This window comes from Gymnoscopelus braueri (genome assembly GCF_963280865.1).
Source record: "Gymnoscopelus braueri genome assembly, chromosome: 15".
In the NCBI taxonomy this organism is placed as follows: domain Eukaryota; kingdom Metazoa; phylum Chordata; class Actinopteri; order Myctophiformes; family Myctophidae; genus Gymnoscopelus; species Gymnoscopelus braueri.
In genome coordinates, this window is record NC_137620.1 from 44,715,851 (window position 1) to 44,735,932 (window position 20,082).

The 20,082-nt window shown below is 39.8% G+C and overlaps 1 protein-coding gene across 1 annotated transcript; it reads right to left on the reverse strand.

Moving 5' to 3' along the window:
• Positions 1-1,968: 1,968 nt before the first annotated feature.
• LOC308101587 (uncharacterized protein) lies at positions 1,969-19,294 on the reverse strand (the record flags this gene model as incomplete). The annotated part of the gene is made up of 12 exons (XM_080451008.1): positions 1,969-3,249; positions 4,086-4,186; positions 4,993-5,122; positions 5,239-5,459; positions 5,548-5,711; positions 5,811-6,398; positions 6,529-6,639; positions 8,291-8,644; positions 10,194-10,469; positions 10,963-11,298; positions 19,039-19,129; positions 19,280-19,294. 12 exons carry the CDS (start codon positions 19,292-19,294, stop codon positions 3,039-3,041), a joined length of 2,598 nt encoding a protein of 865 aa, XP_080307134.1. The 3' UTR covers positions 1,969-3,038.
• Positions 19,295-20,082: the final 788 nt, after the last annotated feature.

Here is a 20,082-nt window from a genome sequence, read left to right on the forward strand (position 1 = left end):
CGGTGGACCACTAAAGGCAGCTAAAGTCAGTGGTGGAAAAAGTACTCAAATTCTTTACTTAAGTAAAAGTACCAATACTGCAATATAGAAATACTCTGTTACAAGTAAAAGCCCAGAATTTCAAACTTACTTGAGTAAAAGAACAAAAGTATTGGTATAAAAATGGACTTAAAGTACCAAAAGAAAAAGTACTCATTATACAGAATGTCCATTTCAAGTTTTCAAATAGATAGATAATGTATATATATTTTTTTGAATATAGCAGATCTACAAGCTCACAATGCGCCGCGATGCTAACTGTGTTAACACTGGTTCCATTTGTACATTTGCTCCATTTGGATCCACATACAGTATGGACACATGACTGCCTGTGGGAAAAAACACCTTGATTAAATATGAAAGAGTTAAAGAAAGGAAGGCTTGTAACTCTAACTTTTAATACTCTGTACAAAAAGTGTATTTCAAACATTTTGATCCCCAATGCGTTTACCATCCACCAACTATTACTGTTCATCAGGAAATGGAGAAAATAAAGATCCTGTGTTCCAATGGATCCAATGTAGTTATTATTTAGTCACAAGTTCACACACACTTTCACATTGACTTGAAAAACATATTCAAAAATAGCAGATCTACAAGCTCAAAATGTGTCACGATGCGAGGCGTTGTGAGGTTGTAGATCTGTTATCTTTGCTACTTTTGTGTGACACTGTACTGTGACAGAGGAGGACACTGATTTAGAGGAGGAGAACAAACTAAATAAAGTTAAGTATGGAGATCAGAGGTTTCTGCCAGACAGCAACAACATACATACTGTACTAACAAGTTAGTCATTGGCTCCCCCTGGTGGCTGGTGGTGGAACCAGCATTGAATTGTAAAGTAGCCTACATAATGTGTTTTCATAGTCTATGAATCACAAGACTCACATTGTTCAGCATAGTTTAAATACAGCCTCTACAATACTATAGTAATACAAGTAAAGTAAACGCAGAGCAGAACAGTGAATCCTATCACAAATTTCCTTTTGTGAGGGAACTAATCACACAAAGTACACTGTACTTCCCAAAAACAACTAGATTACATCAGCTACAATCTGGGAACCCATCGCCAAATGAAAAGGAAAAACAGCGCCCTCTGCTGTTTTTTACTCTCTCACTTGGCTCTGTTAGAGGGTATATGGACGCGTGCGCAAGGAAACCAGGGTTTTGGTCTGCCTTCAGCCTTTCACCCGGTGGTGCGACTATGTTTTCATTCCCACTAACAATATTTCTACACGGAACACTAACACCACTTCTCCCAGAGAACATGGATCGTTTTGGTTATGAGCCCACTTGTTTCTATGATGAAAGAGCAAGTTAAAATGTGAATATCTTTCCGTGGTTGTCTGCTCCGAGGACGCTATTGTTAAATGAGTTTCTGTTTGTTTCTAGTGGGAAGCAGAGCACAGACAGTAAATCCCGCCCACTACATTTGATTGGGTAAAGCGCGGCCTGCTTCCTGATCTGAAGGCACGCCCACTTGTAGGTCAAGTGGGCCCCGACAGATTCAAACGCAGAGCAGAATCTGTTCTTGAGAGATTACATCAGCTATTATCTGCACCTTTAGTTGACACACACTGTTCAGGGGTCTGCCATGGCAATATATAGTCACATCAGGGCCCCCGGGGGCCACATCAGGGGCCACATCAGGGGCCACATCAGGGCCCCCGGGGCCACAGACACACTGTTGCTTCAATCCACACTAAACGTGCCACAAACACAGTTCAGGGGTCAGCCATGAGAATAGTCACCAGGGACCTGTTTCACTGAACTTTAAAGCTGAGCTTTACTTTATTCTCTGTATAATGACAATACATTTAGATCCCATCATCTCAATGTAAAAATATCCCATTATATCAATGTAAAAACAAAATCCCATAATATCAATATAAAATATCCCATTATATAAATGTAAAAGTATCCCACAGTATGAATGTAAAAAATATCCCATTATATAAATGTAAAAGTATCCCACAGTAAAAATATCCCATTATATAAATGTAAAAGTATCACACAGTATCAATGTAAACCCCACATGGTAGCACTTGAAACAAACTATCCTATTAACAAGCATTAATTAAGCAAGGGATAATCAATGGGGAGCAGGTCATTATTGAGAAATTAACCCTGACAGTGTGATTAGGTCTTTATCACCCTGAACAAAACCCTGGAAAAAATGTGAAAATTAAAAACAATAAACACGGCCCTCACGTATTAGAAGGACAATATGAGTCACCAGAACCAATGATGTGTGTTTTCAATGAATCTAACATGGTTAAAATGGAGTTTGAAGTATAAAAATGGGTTTATGTAGGAAGGGGACGTGACTGAAATGAATATCAAATATCTAATTACTGAATCAAGCAACTTAAACTGTGTAGGGTGAAACACAAAAGCCAGAGTAGACTTTAAAATCACCCCAGAGATATAAGTAAAAGTGGACACAAAATCAGGCAGCACAGATTGATATGAGCAGGTGCTCTGAGTCTTTGATTAGACAGATTGATATGAACAGGTGTACTGAGTCTTTGATTAGACAGATTGATATGAACAGGTGCTCTGAGTCTTTGATTAGACAGATTGATATGAACAGGTGCTCTGAGTCTTTGATTAGACAGTGGTCTGTTATTGAGTTCAGCGGACAATATTAAAAAATAACAGAACGGTGAATTTGGTGATTGACCAATCAGAATCAAGTATTACACCAAGCCGTGTAATAAACTTAGTTACTGTGCACCACTGCTCTCACTCACAGACATCAGATAGACTGCAGTGGGATTACAGTTATGTACAGTTATGAGTCTATTGGACTCATCAATCATGTGTCACAGTTATGAGTCTATTGGACTCATCAATCATGTGTCACAGTTATGAGTCTATTGGACTCATGGATCAATAATCACAGTTATGAGTCTATTGGACTCATGGATCAATAATCACAGTTATGAGTCTATTGGACTCATGGATCATGAGTCACAGATATGAGTCTATTGGACACGTCACTGTGAGTCGTTGAGTCCTGATTCCTGGACTGGTAGACTGAGACTGGTCTTTCTCTCAGGATTTGGGGACTTTACAGCATCTGGTGTTGTAAACATGTCCTTCAGGGAGGGCCTTGAGTTCCAGTCTTCTTCTTTGGCAAACTTGTAAACTCCTCCAAACAGATCAGGAAACATCTCCATCAGGTCAATACCTGCTACATCTTCAGCACTGTGAACACAAAGCAGTGATCACTGAAGGTGAGCAGTGACACAAGGAACACAACTCATGGAAAGACATACAATAACATACAAGAAATCATCAACACTAGGAACAATACAAGTGTACAGAAGACATTGGGGGGCGGGCAATTCTGGTGTCAAGCTTAGAAGACTTTTCTAGGAACAGACAGGTGCTATTTTATGGCGGTTTTGAAGGAGGGTAGGGAGTGCCCTACGGTGGACCCTGTGCTCTACAACGAGGAACCAGACCAGTCCACAACAGCCCATTCGGCTCCATTTGTAGCCCCCCCCAGGCCATGTAACTGATACACTTCTATTAACTCATTCTGTGCCAAATGGGGGGGGGGGGAGAGCGTCCAGAACCCAAGATAATGTGATCCGAAGATTCGCTGCTCCGTTCACTTCTTGGTCAACTTATTACTTAAAAATCCTGTATCTCGGCTCCTGTGTACTTTTTTTTTTTACTATGTATTTTTTGCCGAGACATGCTTTTTCTTTTTTTTTACGGAAGCACATAGATACCCTCTGTGATTAGCAACCATCAGGGGATCGATCATACAGGAAATAAATATTCTGTGACTACTTGAAAATCTAAGAAAAATCTAAAAATCTCTGGCACTGGACAAACACAGCCAGAAATAAGTCTGTCACAGTGGGACTGAATGAGTTAAGTGCAATATTTTGTAGTCTTTAGAAATAAAACAAGGGTTAATATTAAGTCAGTGTCACACGCACACGCACACGCACACGCACACGCGCACGCACATGACTTATGTATATAGTGTGACTGCTCTTTGAGGTGTTATTAAATGTAATTCTACTTACTAGTGCTGATGGAGATCGTGTATGAAGCGCAGCAGTCCAAATGAGTTCTCAGGGTAGGACTTCTTCTCATCATCCATCATCTGGACCAACTCCTGTGGGAACTGGAAGAACATACAACTTAAGGATTTAATTCACTTCGGAACATAAGTATGAATGTGAGCATGAAATTAGATTTTAGATTCGGCAAAACAAGTGTACAACATTTCATATGTAAGGTTAAAATGTTATTTAGATTTAAGCAGATGCTTAGTTTATTGTTTACCTGGTATGCTACAGTTTCAATGTACAGATTGCCATTTTGATAGCATATTGTTTAGACAGATGCTAGGTTCATTGATTACCTGTGATCCTAGTTTACTGAGACACTACACTGTCTATCTGCATTCTATGTATGTGTTTACCTTGTTTATTTAAAGTCACTCTGGATAAAGAGTGACTGCTACAGCAAATGCCTACTTTGAAAATTGTATGTAAAACGTTACTTAAAGGCATTAAATAGGGTCTTAAAGGAGGAGTTCACCCCAAAAAATACTTATTTTCTATCAATTGCAGACCCCATGAAGCCTTGAATTCATGGATTTATTTTTGTTTTTGTGGCATTCCTAAGTCAATCATTTGATGACCGGGTGTATTTCCGGTAGGAGACACAAATAATCTACTTTGTGTCTCCTACCGGATACATTAGCCGGTAGGAGACGGGAATCAAATTATTAGCTTAGGAATGTGACAAAAACAAAAGCAAATCCATGGATTCAAGGCTTCATGGGGTGTGCAATTGATAGAAAATAAGTATTTTTTTGGGTGAACTACTCCTTTAAAGAGAAATGAAAGGCAGAAGAAATAAAACAGAAATGATCAAAAGCTCAAAATGCAATGGTTCTCACTCTATTAGAAAATGTTTACTCACATTGTCTTTCCACGTGTTGAACTGTCCCTGCTCAGCATGCTGGTCTAACTTCCTGATGAGGTCCTTGTCAGCATTTTGACAGTTCTCAACCTCCTTTAGATTTCCAATCCTTCTCAAGTAGTCTACTTTCCTGTGAAAATAATAGTAATCATTTTGAAAGCATTAGGCTAAAACATGTACCTTACTATTGCATCAAACTGATGAGCTGAATAATATGTGCAATGTAAAATGTTTGTTCTATCTTACCTCTCGTTTGACCAAAAGAAGGGATGAACCAAGCATTCCAGAGTTGTAGGTCTTTTGTTTGGGTCTTCATTGATCATCCTCTCAATAAGATCCTTGGCAACCACATCCTGAACATGGCGCAGATTGTAGTTTCCATCCAGAATGTTGACATCACATCTAGGGCCTTTGCCAAATGGATGCTCGCCTCCAGAAAGGATGTAATATATCAACATCCCAGCCACCTTAAGAATGAGCATGAGAATGAGTAAGAACATTTGTATGCTGTTGTCATTAATTAAATTGTTCTCACGCAGAATAAAAAAGAACAACCTGGATATCAGTGCTTCTTTTATATGGGATATCACTGTCTGCATCCAAAGTCTCCTTTGCCCTCCAGCATCTCGTTCCTGATGCGCTTGTGACTAGCGTTGTTTGTCCTTCAGGTAATAGTCGGCTTATTCCAAAATCAGCAAATTTTGCCTTGCCTCGAATATCTGCAAGGCAAAGTGGGAAGATCGATATAACTTAAGGGTTTGGGATTGAGCAAAATAAATTCCAGATAAAATTATTTCTTTTTTTCCCCCATCGCTTACCAATCAAGACATTCTGGGGTTTGATATCCCGGTGGAGAATTGTAGGATTATGACAATGAAGAATACTTAAACTCTTGAGAACCTGTTTTGCTAGTTGTTTTCTCCTCAATTCACAAAGGTTGTGTTTAGTGATATATTCTGCCAGGTTGTATTCACATAACTGTAGAACAAGGTAAACAAAGTTCTCATCCTCTATAAAGTCCACATATCGTACAATCGAAGGATCATCAAGGTCTGGAAGACGTAACAAGTCTTGTTCTTTCTTCAGCACTTCCTCAGCATCGTTGAATTTAGTCGTTCTCTTCACTGCAACTTCAGTGCCATCATCTCTTAACCCCAAGAAGACTTCATCTCCACCACTTCCCTTTGCGATGCAGAATTCCTTGTCTTTACCAAACACAAGACTCCCGACTTTGCTAACGCTACAGTCATCAGCGTTTATAAGCTTCTCTAACTGTGGCCTCCATCTTTTACTGACTGGGCGCCATTCTCGTGGTTTTGGTGATGGACTAGGAACGCTGTCATCATTCAGTGGTTCTTCCTCTCCTGATATTGGTCTCATGTTCATCTCAATGGATCTTGATGGCTCTGGAATGGGATTGATTGATTGACTATTTTATTAAAGAGATTGTTAACATTACAGTACAGTCAAATGTTATGCTAAAAGGATAACACAAAACATGTAGATTTTAAAAAAACAAATCAGTTCAATACTTACTAGTTTGCTTCTGCTTTTTCCAGTAGAAAAATCCCAGTATTGCTGTCGCCACAATGATGATCACTGTGAGCACAATCCCTGCAATCACTCCTGTGGTGAGACTCACACTCTCTGAAACACAGTGAGTCATAACACAACTGTTGTCAACATTATACAATGAAATTAATCAAATCAACAGCTGTGTTAAAATGGTTCCATCCACTGTCTTGTGATCCAAAGATCACAGGTTTGATTCCTGCCTGGTCTCCATTAACCACCATGGGTCTTACATGCTACAGTCACTGTACATAAAAGTAACAAGTTACTGTAATATTATTACTTTTTCCAGTAACAAGTAATAACCAATTAACACAATGTTTTGAATAATAATATTACTGCTATATGATAATCTACTGTACATTTCCCCCAAAGTAACTTGTTACAATTTCCACGAGCCTTGGTGGAATTACAGGTCGAAACTTATTGCGTGATTTGCATGTTGTTATATTGATCACAGTAATTCTGCGTTGCAGCGACCGAGTGACGAGCTACAAGCCTTCAAGCAACAGCTCAGTGCAGTTCTGGACTCCAGTCTAACTCCTCCTCCCTTCCCAGGGAATAAGAGTTACATTGTTACAATACCTTGTTTAAAGTCCATAAAATGAATTCATATGGATGAGACTGTTCTACTGTATCTCTGCACTCACAACATGATGTGTTCTGTGTCAACGTTCAAACATACAATGCAGTCAGTTCTTCATGAAGAAAGATAGTCTATTATTAGCTCCAGTGCAAAAACAGATTTCAAACAAATCTTTGGGTTCCAAAAAAGATGAATCAAACATTCAACCAAACATGTTTTCGCGCCACAATGATGGCGACAACGGTCAACAACCTTTTGCCCTTACTGCGCCACCCCATGTTCACACCTAAGGAACACATTTGACATTTTCACCCATTTGGCTCCAACAATGTGCTTCTAACATCACAAAGTTAGGACCAGCTAAACTTTAGAAGCACAGTTTAAGTGGTTAAAATATAACAGTCCAGTTTCCAAATATCTTAACATGGTGAACGTATCCATAAAGATGCATGGTAGGCCAAAACTAGGGCTTTATGCATTAATCTGGGGTCAGGGTTTACTGTACTGTCCTGAATGTCCTGTAGTGGCCCTCATACAGTCAGAGGCTACGTTTAGACCTCTTTTTATTTTCTCAAGATAATTTTTTCTTCTTTCTTTTTTGAAAAAAGCAGATCTACAAGCTCACACTGCGTTGCATCGCAACGCGTTGTGAGCTTGTAGATCTGCTATTTTAAAATAGCCGTAGCCAAGTCGCTTCTTTTGAGTTTTCATAAACTTGGTTGCTTATTTCTCTCGCAGAATCTGGCAACACTGGTTAACACTGTTTTTGCACATTTAAACGGTGACGCGAGGCGCAGCATATTCAAGGAATTCCACTCTGGAAGGAAGTTTCACTTTGTTGCGTTTTCAACCCCTGATAACACCGTTCCCGTGTAAACGGACGGCACATCTGATACTTCATTTTGCCATTTTCTGTAGAGACGTCCTCGTGTAAACGGCACCTTACAGTAAGAGGTGCTTACAGAGATTCCTCATGGTGATAGATAGATAGATAGAAAGGCAGGCAGGCAGGCAGGCAGGCAGGCAGACAGACAGACAGACAGACAGACAGACAGACAGACACAATAAAGATACAATAAAGTCATGCCATAGAGGACTAATGAAAATAATTCCAACCATGTTTTGAACAGTAAATCTTACCAACACGGAGATAGATCTTTATGCTGCCTTTGAAACTGATGGGGTCCAGGCCTCGAACAGAACACTGGTACGTTCCCTCATCTGAGAGCTGCACCCTGGACAGCTTCAGTGAGATGTTACCATGAGACAACCGATCGTCAAACAGGGACGTCCTCTGTTTGTAGGACGGGTTCACTTCTTCAGAATTCACACGTCCATCTTGGAGACGGTACACGGATGATGGCTCAAGGTCAGGTCTGGTCCAAACCACCGTCTCATTCTCCATGTTGAGATGTGGTTCAGTGTGACAAGGAAGGATGACATCATCTCCCACTTTGGCCATTACATGCTGAGATGAACCAATCACCTGTGGTTCTTAAAAAAACAAACAAAAATGATTTAGTGTAGTGATATTAATATGTAATATCTATTTATTATTTTCATAGATGTAGGCCTATGTTGTTCACTTATCAACATACTGTATTAACATACTGTTATTAAGATATAATGTCATTTAGACCAGTGGTTCTACAACGGTCCATTAGCCCCCCCCCCCCCCCCCCACCAGCCAAATTAATAATAACGTTACATTTCTGCTGTAATTGTTATGCACAAAATGAGATAGACTACACCTGTGATCCACACATTTAAAGGCTGTACACTCCATATCGTGAATCACACGTCAGATTGTGCTTAGATAATCTATACACGATTTTACACAGTTTATTTACACGCTATTTACGACCAGCTTACGGCGCCAGAGAGAGCAAAGCAGTAAAAGTTACAGATACAGGACTAAGACAAATAGTGTGTGGCAACGTAGTCACCAAGGGGGGGCGCCACGCCCCCCTTGGTGCTGTAGCCATGTTTGGGATCAGAGATAAAACATAAAGACGTGCTTAAGACTGTGAACCCTAAAATGGCCGCCGCTACCAAGTGACACATGTTGACGCCCCCTTTGACGCCCCTTTGCTACGCACTATAGGTACAGAATAGTGACATCACAAAAAAGACCCTCAAACTAATATGAATAAAGTATACAGATGACAACAAACTGGATGTTGCAATAGTTATAACGTGTGTGTGTGTATGTGTATATATATATATATATACACACATATACACATATACACACACATACATATAATTATAGCTTGATGACACATGTAGTAGTTATGCTATGTTGATCAATTGAATACATAGGACCAAATTGGAAACAAGTCCCCAGTACTTGTTGTCTCCGCCAGGCCGAAAGGCATGGCGAGAGAGAATGTTTTATAGCCTGGTAAACCCTCCCTCCGGAAATCTCATTTCCATTTGATTCCAGAAGTGAGTCTGGCCTGAAGGCTTGTCTGGGCGTTTCTAGCCCGTACACCAAATGGACGAAGCCTATCAGCGTCGTCGCTCATCGTTCTGTGATTGACAGCGACAGTTGGCCAATCAGGTGGCGAGTTCGAGTGAGCCCGAATGAAGCCGAGTGCAGCCTGAGTGCAGCCGACAAAAGACGAACGGCAGCCATTGTTGTTTGTGCGAGTGCCTTCACTTCTTACTTTCGGTTATAAAACGCTCTCAAACTTCTTTTTTGAGGCACGGAATTTACTTATAAGATATCGTTTGGATAGAATTTAGTTGTTTAACTTCATATATGTGGTCAATTAATCATGACAGAGCCTAAACACACCCCCCCCCTCTGGTGTTGTTGTGTTGAAGGCACTCTAGGAAGTTCTGCTCTGTGGATGTCTCTACCTTTGGCCATGGCTAGTTTCACCTCCTCATTCACAGGCCTTACCCAATCCTCATCCCAGCCCTGAAGGCCCTCTTTTTCATCTTGAGGAGGACAATGATCTCCTGGTTCATCTAGGGTTCATCATTAGAGAAACATTGAACAAGGGAAGTGTTCAAGAGTAATGGAAATGCTCATTACCTGGTTTGAGACTGTGTGTCTCAACAGTGTGGTTGAAGTGTGGTAGGTGAACTCTACAGGTCACATGCTCTGTTAGAGCCACTGTCACAGTCCTCTGGACAACATAACAGTGATCTGAAGGTTTCTTTGTCACTGAAGGTTCAGCAGTGATGTTGTTTCCATCACTGTCCCGCAAAGACATCTTAGGTTCAGGAAACCAGCACCCAGAATCACATCTCCAAGATAAGCTATCAGCTTGTATACCAATTAAAGAGATCACTGGCTGAGACACAGACCCTGCAAAAACAAGATATTATCAATACAAAGATTTGATTAGTCAGTGAGTCAATCAGTCACATCAGTCTGTTTGGCTCGTTACAAAAAAATACACGTTTTAAAAAGTAGTTTCATTACTCATTGTATACTTTTCCTTTTTCCTTTGACCTTGCATGTTGCACCACCGTTTTTTTTTTTCTTTTTTTCTGCAGCCTACACTACTTACCGTGGTCAACACCTCCCTAAGTAACCTGACCTGAGAGATAAAAGTCATGCTATAAAGGTTAATTGTCTCCGCCAGGCCGAAGGCATGGGGAAAGTATGTTTTACCCCCTGTCCGTTCGTCCGTGTGTGTGTGTGTGTGTGTGTGTGTGTGTGTGTGTGTCCGTCTGTCACCAGCAGGACGTGCTGTGCACAAGATGAAATGCATCTCCTGGCAGAGACCTGTGCTCCGAGGAGCACATCTTCTAGTTAAATATGTTTTTCCATCCATGTTTTGAATAATAAATCTTACCAACACGAAGCTGAATCAAACTGTTTCCCAGGATTGGAACAGAACACCTGTATGTCCCCTCATCTGAGAGCTTCACCCTGGACAGCTTCAGTGAGATGTTACCATGAGACAACTCATCATCAAACAGGAACGTCCTCTGTTTGTACGACGGGTTCAGTTCTTCAGCCGTGTCACGTCCATCTTGGAGGAGATGCACATACTCAGGGTCCAGGTCTGGTCTGGTCCACTCCATCCTTCCACTCTCCACGTTGACAGGAGGTTCAATGTGACAAGGAAGGATGACATCATCTCCCACTTTGGCCATCACTGGCTGAGGAGACCCGATCACCCGAAGTCCTTAAAACAAAACAATATGGATTGAATGTTGATTTGAATAGATGTATGCTGTACCATATACTCCTAGGGAACTCTGTCTACTAAGTATAAAGGGTTTAAGTGGTAACATACTTAGTTGACCGCCCGGTGTCCCCAGGACTCTATACTAGGCCCCCTCCTGTTTTCGGTGTACACTACATATATTAAAATAGGTGATCTACAAGCTCACAACGCACAACAACACAACACATTGTTCCCCTGCCATTGCACATAAACCGTAAAGGCCCTATTATGGGGTGAACATTCAGTGGAAATAGCTGATCTACAAGATCACAATGCATTGGCTATTACACCCCATAATAGGGACGTTAGGGTCCAAGTCTGGACCTCATGCTCACTGAGGACCAGTTGACGGCACTGAGGTCTACTAATTGAGATATAGCCATTTTAAGCGAAGTCAGATTTTCCTAGATTATTAGTATGCTTATTTAGCAATAACTTAAAACTACAGTTTGTAGCAGTTTGTCTGAGCTAATCTCACAAACCGTTGGGCCAATCAGCAACACATTTCTTGTGCAAATTGCCAGTAGGTCACAATTGCATCTCCACAATTTTGTATGTGTTTTACACTTTTTTAAATATCTAACTGATAAGTACATTAGAAACAACTGTTTATAAGAACATTAGTTTCCAAAACGTATTGTAGTCATATCAATGATTCCCAATAGGGATGTCCAACATTGACTTTTTTTGCCGATATCCCATATTCTGATATTGTCCAACTCCTAATTTCCGATACCGATATCAACCGGTACCGATATATGCTTTTTCACCAAAAGTCAACTAATTGTCAGGTAACAACATCACATAGGCTATCTAATAAAATAAAATATCTATCTATAATATCAATATAATATCTAACAAATCTAATATAATACAGTGATGTTGTTAGGTGAGTCCTGGGATTCACTGGTGGTCATTTGAATGAGTCCCTCTAATCTTAGATTAGATGTTGGCCTTAAAAAAAAATTAAAAAATAAGCGATACAGATATTTTTCGATATTACATTTTATGCTAATATTGGTCATAATATCAGACATCCCTAATTCCAACACATCACGGTTTCATATGGGGTAAGGTTTGTTTAGAGTGAAGTTGGATCACACCAAAATATAAACGAGAGACATCAAAGACAGCAAATATCAGTGTTGGCCCCTGGACTATTGTCGTGTTAATAAACAACGTGCATGTGAGTCCAATTGTACTTAACTAGAAATTCTATTTCTATTCGGGACTTTTGAGATGGCCATGGCCAAAATAGGTTGACTTATTCGGATACATGCGTGTGACTGTTCGCCCCTGCCGGTTCTCTGAATTTTTATTTTTAAATAGGCTCTGTCATGATTAATTGACCACACATATGAAGTGAAACAACTACATTCTATCCAAACGATATGTTATAAGTGAATTCCGTGCCTCAAAGAAGAAGTTTGAGAGCGTTTAATAAGCGAAAATAAGAAGTGAAGGCACTCGCACCCTGACTCGCACAACCAACAATGGCTGCCGTTCGTCTTTTTTCAGGCTGCACTCGGAGCCATTCGGGCTCACTCGAACTCGCCACCTGATTGGCCAACTTTTGCTGTCAATCACAGAACGATGAGCGACGTTGCCATGTCCAGGTGTTGTAAATGTGAAGTGGGTGTAAATTGGTTAGAGAAAGTGCGTCAACGCATGCGCAGTGCGCAGCTTTGTGTTTTTTCATGAAGCTGGTTGCTTGTTGCTTGCGCACGATCTGGCAACAGCGGTGCATACGCATGCGCAGTGCTTTTGTGTTTTTTTCCCAGATTTTTTCCCGTTTTGCCCTGATTTTGGTCCCGCTTTCAGCCAGTTTGCGGATTGTAGTATAGATAAGGTGTTTCTCACATGTGACGCTGTCTGTCACTCTGCTACTGTGTCGGTTCCCGCTCGGTCGCACACCACTGACATCATCACACGTCGACTCTGTAGTCTTTCTACCACTAACACAATCACACCACAACTACCTCTTTGCCTGTCCGATTCTGCTAAGAATCCATGAACGAGAAAGAAGAGTTTATTTTCTGTATTTTTGTCTTTCTCACAGAACCAGGAGATAACGTGATCCGAAGATTTACTGCTCCATTCACTTCCTGGTTAATTTATTTGGGAAATAACCTGCATCTCGGCTCCTGTGTTTTACTATGTATTTTTGGCGAGACATGCTATTTCTAAGTTAGTGGTCGGTTCCCAAGCTTTTTAGGTAGATACCGAAAGGAGAAATTTGGTGTCTTCCCGGGAACCAAACTTAATTATTTAAACGTTATTTACGTGTCAATTATGTGTATGAATTTTATCCGTTTAGTAAATTGTTACCTATTTACCACTTAAGCCTATAGTGAAAACAGCTGATCTTGTAGATCGGCTAATTTCACTATTGCTTTTTTTATTTTATTTTTATGTATAGATCATATTTATATATTTCGAAAATGTCTGACATTATTTTGAAGGAATGTTAGCTGTTGGGGGGGGGGGGTTCAACTGCTACAACATGTTTTCCTTTGGTGAAAATCTTTTGAGAATGAAATAAAATTGTAGGAAATGTTAGAACAAAGTAAGAAAGAGGATATTTATACTCAAGATGCAAAAAAAAAACAGTAGTTTAAGTTAAAATGTAGTGTCTGTCCCTCTTCTATCCATGTCTTCACTGAGACATGAGACATCAAACATCTCCAGACAAGAACCCTATACAAAATTACATTTATTTTAGTCAACCATCATGTTATATCCACAATAGGAATAGGGATAGGGATACTTTCTCCCGCGATAAATAATCGATATACTGCCGAAAAATATCGATATTATTATTATTATTATTATTATTATTTTTAAAGTTTGTGATACGTTGTTTTTCCTACGCTGTATTTGTGTAATGATGATTTTGAACTGTTTGGTGCTATTTTTCAAGGACCATCGTGATATATCGTTGGTGAATTTTCATGCAATATATCGTGATATCGCAATATATCGATATTTTCAGATATCGTGATATATCGTTGGTGAAATTTCTTGCAATATATATCGAATATCGTGATATCGCAATATATCGAACATCGTCGAATATCGTGATATATATTGTTATCGTGGGCCTAATATCGTGATATATATCGTATCGTGAGGTACCCATATCGTCCCACCCCTAATCCACAACACAAGGTAATGGTAGATTAAAGGCTGAGCTTCTGTGGAAAACAATAGAATAAACAGTGTCTCTAGAAACATTATGAGAAGAGAAGAACAGAATAAACAGTGTGTGATCTCACAAACCACATCATTTGTTTTGCTTTTTTTTGCACTCCATAACCTGTTTTAGTCACACCACAACAATTATTTGCATTCACACAAATAATACTCTAAATTACATTTATAGGATGCACAGATGATCTTTCAGGAGCATATGAGACCCTGATACAGTCTGACAGACAGAATGAGAGAGTGTTTACTGAGGTTCCTCAAGGTGTTAAAGAGAGATGATAGAGAGTGATGTTCATTACCTGGTTTAACGCTGTGTGTCTCAACAGTGTGGTTGAAGTGTGGTAGGTGAACTCTACAGGTCACATGCTCTGTTAGAGCCACTGTCACAGTCCTCTGGACAACATAACAGTGATCTGAAGGTTTCTCTGTCACTGAGGGTTCAGCATTGATGTTGTTTCCATCACTGTCCAGCCAAGACATCTCAGGTTCAGGAAACCAGCACCCAGAATCACATCTCTCACATAAGAGATCACCTTTTATTCCAGTCAAAGAGATCACTGGCTGAGACACAGACCCTGCAAAAACACATAGTGAGATTATCGATTAAACTATTTTATTATCAGTCAGTCAGTCAGTCAGTCAGTCAGTCAGTCAGTCAGATAGACAGACAGACAGTATTACTCATTACATTTATCAAAAGTCTTAATACGTATTAGTCGCTGCCAACAGTAACTAGTTACATTGATCATTAAATTAGTTTTCCATTACAAACCCACATAATTGGTAACGTCATGATTCATCAATGGAAACAAGACCGCAAGGACTTTTTTGGACAGACTTTTTAGACAAAGTATTTTAAATGTAACTGTGCTGTTTTACATTTGTGCCTAATAAAATATTCAATCAATCAATCAATCAATTTTATTACCCTTTTATGACCATATACGGAGATCTCTGTCTGTCTGTCTGTCTGTCTGTCTGTCTGTCTGTCTGTCTGTCTGTCTGTCTGTCTGTCTGTCTCCCTTTTATGCCCATACATTGTGCTCCCTGATCTCATCAGTATATGCCCATATATGGGCAGCAAGTTTTGATCTGTGGTTCTGGACCAGTTCTCTATATATTATATTATATTATATTATATTATATTATATTATATTATATTATATTATATTATATTATATTATATATGTATAGATATTGTAACAATACCTGCACATTTTATAAACTGCTGCTAAAATATAAGTTACAGTAGTGTAACAAGACCCTAACTCTTCTTTATATTACTTTCAGCATTTTGTCATTATTGGGAGGTACAAGGGGGTCCCCAGAAAAAAATAGTTAATATAACATCACAATGTTTTTAACCACTTTAACCATATTTTATACTTTGTCTTTTAAAAAATAGCAGATCTACAAGCTCATAGCGCGGCACCAAGTGCTGCGCTATGAGCTTGTAGATCTGCTATTTTTGAAAAATCCCAGCACAAAACATTTTTAGACGGGGGTCCACAGCCAAGTACATATCACTTTGGGGGTCCTTGACATGAAAAGGTTTGAGAACCACTGATTATACCAACATCAACATCAACAGCATCAAAAAACTGTTAGTATTTAGAAGATATTTGTAGAATCCCCCAGAAGCAAAGATTTGAGTTAAAAATGTTCACTTTAACTCTTTGACTGCCAGAGTATTTTCATAAAGTACTCCCCCAGTGCCAGCAATTTTCGTGTTTTTTTATTTTTATATTTTGAATTTTTCTCATGAAAATAATTTAAGGACACATAATGTAAAGACCCAGCACAAATCCGCCACTAGAGCGCAGCACATGACAGCTTTGATCATGTCGTTGGGTCTCTCTCACCCTTCTTCATAGATTAGACAAGGAAAAACATGAAAACGGATGTGACGTCCCCCCCATTGTTTTGATCGGCGAAAATTACGTTGTGATATACGACGGCGATGACTGATCGTCACCCAGACCATAGATTATAGAAGAGAAACTGTCCGTTTGTCCGTCATACCGTGTGAAAGACCGTTTATTTACCTATTTTGGACGAAAATGACTGGGGAAAAGAATCAAAAACCGGAAACGGAATCCAGGTCATGAAACCGGATGCAGATGTCCGTGAAGTAAGTGGAACTCGAGAATAACATTGAATATTAAGCAGCATAGCGCAATCAGAGATTAAACAATGAACGCGCGTCCAGCGCGTCGAGCGCGTCGACGGCCAACTGGACAAAGTAGCACTTGACGCGTTATCGCGTCGTCCGCAGTCAAAGAGTTAAAATATATATATTCAAAGATTTGCACAAGTTTTCATGATTTAAAAAAAAAATAGCAGATCTACAAGCTCATAGCGCGGCACTCGGTGCCGTGCTATGAGCTTGTAGATCTGCTATTTTTGAATAGCCAAAAGTATAAAATAATGGTTATAGTTAAAAATGTAAAATGACACAGGATGCGTTCCTGGTCTTAAAGGGTTAAATCTGTTCTCTACAGGACACACACACACACACACACACACACACACACACACACACACACACACACACACACACACACACACACACACACACACACACACACACACACACACAAAAGTACTCAAATGTTTCTACTTAAGTAAAAGTATCAATACTGCAATGTAGAAGTGCTCTGTTACAAGTAAATATCCGGAATAAAAAATATACTTGAGTAAAAGTACAAAAGTATTGGTATCAAAATGTACTTAAAGTAGAAATAAAAGTACAAAACTGTTTGAAAATAGCAGATCTACAAGCTCACAATGCGTCGCGGTGCGACACGTTGTGAGCTTGTAGATCTGCTATTTTCAAATAGCCTAGGTATAAAATAGGGCTAAAGTGGTTAATGTATGTTTTATAACGTAATATATGCAAAGTAACTAGTAACTAAAGTTTTCAAATAATTGTAGTGGAGTAAAAGTACAATATAATGTTGAATTAATAACAGCTATCAGGAAGAACTGGTTTATTATTATTAATATATTATCAGGAACCCTCACACTACCACAACAAAGTTAAAAGTAATAACATAACAGCTTAATGAAACCTATTTAGTCATTCTATTTTATTGTTGTTTTTCATCCATGTTTTGAACAGTAAATCTTACCAACAAGGAGCTGGATCTCACTGTAGCGGTGTTGAACAGAACACCTGTATGTTCCCTGATCTGAGAGCTTCACCCTGGTCAGCTTCAGTGAGATGTTACCATGAGACAACTGCTCAGGAAACAGAGACGTCCTCTGTGTGTATGACGGGTCCTGATCCTCAGAATTCACACGTCCATCTTGGAGACGGTGCACATATGACCCCCCTGTGGTCCACCTCACCTTCCTCTTCTCCATGTTGACAGGAGGTTCAATGTAACAAGGAAGGATGACATCATCTCCCACCATGGCCATCACAGGCTGAGATGAACCAATCAGCTGATTTCCTTAAAACAAAACAACATGGATTTAGTGTAGAGATATTAATGTGTAATGTTTGATTTATATTCAGATAGATGTGTGTGTGTGTGTGTGTGTGTGTGTGTGTGTGTGTGTGTGTGTGTGTGTGTGTGTGTGTGTGTGTGTGTGTGTGTGTGTGTGTGTGTGTGTGTGTGTGTGTGTTAAATATGTTGTGTTATTGTGTATAAATACAGGGTGGTGTACCACTATACACTATTAACCCATTATATCCAGGAACACATATGTGTCACTTTAGATTTCTTTGGCTATTAAAAAATAGCAGATCTACAAGCTCATAGCACAGCACTCAGTGCCGCGCTATGAGCTTGTAGATCTGCTATTATTGAATAGCCAAAAGTATAAAGTAATGGTTATAGCTAAACATGTAAAATGACACAGTATGCGTTCCTGGTCTGAAAGGGTTAAATCTGCTCTCTACAGCGCGCGCGCACACAAACACACACACACACACACACACACACACACACACACACACACACACACACACACACACACACACACACACACACACACACACACACACACACACACACACACACACACACAGTGGTGGAAAAAGTACTCAAATGTTTTACTTAAGTAAAAGTATCAATACTGCAATGTAGAAGTACTCTGTTACAAGTAAATGTCCGGAATTAAAAATATACTTGAGTAAAAGTACAAAAGTATTGGTATCAAAATGTACCAAAAGTAAAAGTACTAAAATGTTTGAAAATAGCAGATCTACAAGCTCACAACGCGTCGCGGTGCGACACGTTGTGAGCTTGTTGATCTGCTATTTTCAAATAGCCTAGGTGTACAATAGTGGGTAGGGGTAAAAGGTCCTTGTTGAATTAATAACAGCTATCAGGAAGAACTGGTTTATTATTATTAATATATTATCAGGAACCCTCACACTACCACAACAAAGTTAAAAGTAATAACATATCAGCTTAATGAAAACTATTTAGTCATTCTATTTTATTGTTGTTTTTCATCCATGTTTTGAACAGTAAATCTTACCAACAAGGAGCTGGATCTCACTGTAGCGTTGGTCCAGGTGTGGAACATCACACCTGTATGTTCCGTTATCTGAGAGCTTCACCCTGGTCAGCTTCAGTGAGATGTTACCATGAGACAACTGCTCAGGAAACAGAGACGTCCTCTGTGTGTATGACGGGTTCAGACGCTCAGAATCCACACGTCCATCTTGGAGAAGGTGCACGTATGGTAACCCCCTCAGGTCAGTTCTCCTCCACCTCACCGTCCTCTTCTCCATGTTGACAGGAGGTTCAATGTGACAAGGAAGGATGACATCATCTCCCACCATGGCCATCACAGGCTGAGATGAACCAATCACCTGATGTCCTTAAAACAAAACAACATGGATTTAGTGTAGAGATATTAATGTGTAATGTTTAATTTATATTCAGATACAGTGTGTGTGTGTGTGTGTGTGTGTGTGTGTGTGTGTGTGTGTGTGTGTGTGTGTGTGTGTGTGTGTGTGTGTGTGTGTGTGTGTGTGTGTGTGTGTGTGAATGTGTGTGTGTGTGTGTGTGTGTGTGTGTGTGTGTGTGTGTGTGTGTGTGTGTGTGTGTGTTAAATATGTTGTGTTATTGTGTATAAATACAGGGTGGTGTACCACTATACACTATTAACCCATTCCATCCAGGAACATATCTGTGTCACTTTAGATTTCTTTGGCTATTCAAAAATAGCAGATCTACAAGCTCATAGCACAGCACTCAGTGCCGCGCTATGAGCTTGTAGATCTGCTATTTTTGAATAGCCAAAAGTATAAAATAATGGTTATAGCTAAACATGTAAAATGACACAGTATGCGTTCCTGGTCTTAAAGGGTTAAATCTGCTCTCTACAGCGCGCGCACACACACACACACACACACACACACACACACACACACACACACACACACACACACACACACACACGCACGCACGCACGCACACGCACACGCACACGCACACGCACACGCACACGCACACGCACACACACACACACACAGAGTGGTGGAAAAAGTACTCAAATGTTTTACTTAAGTAAAAG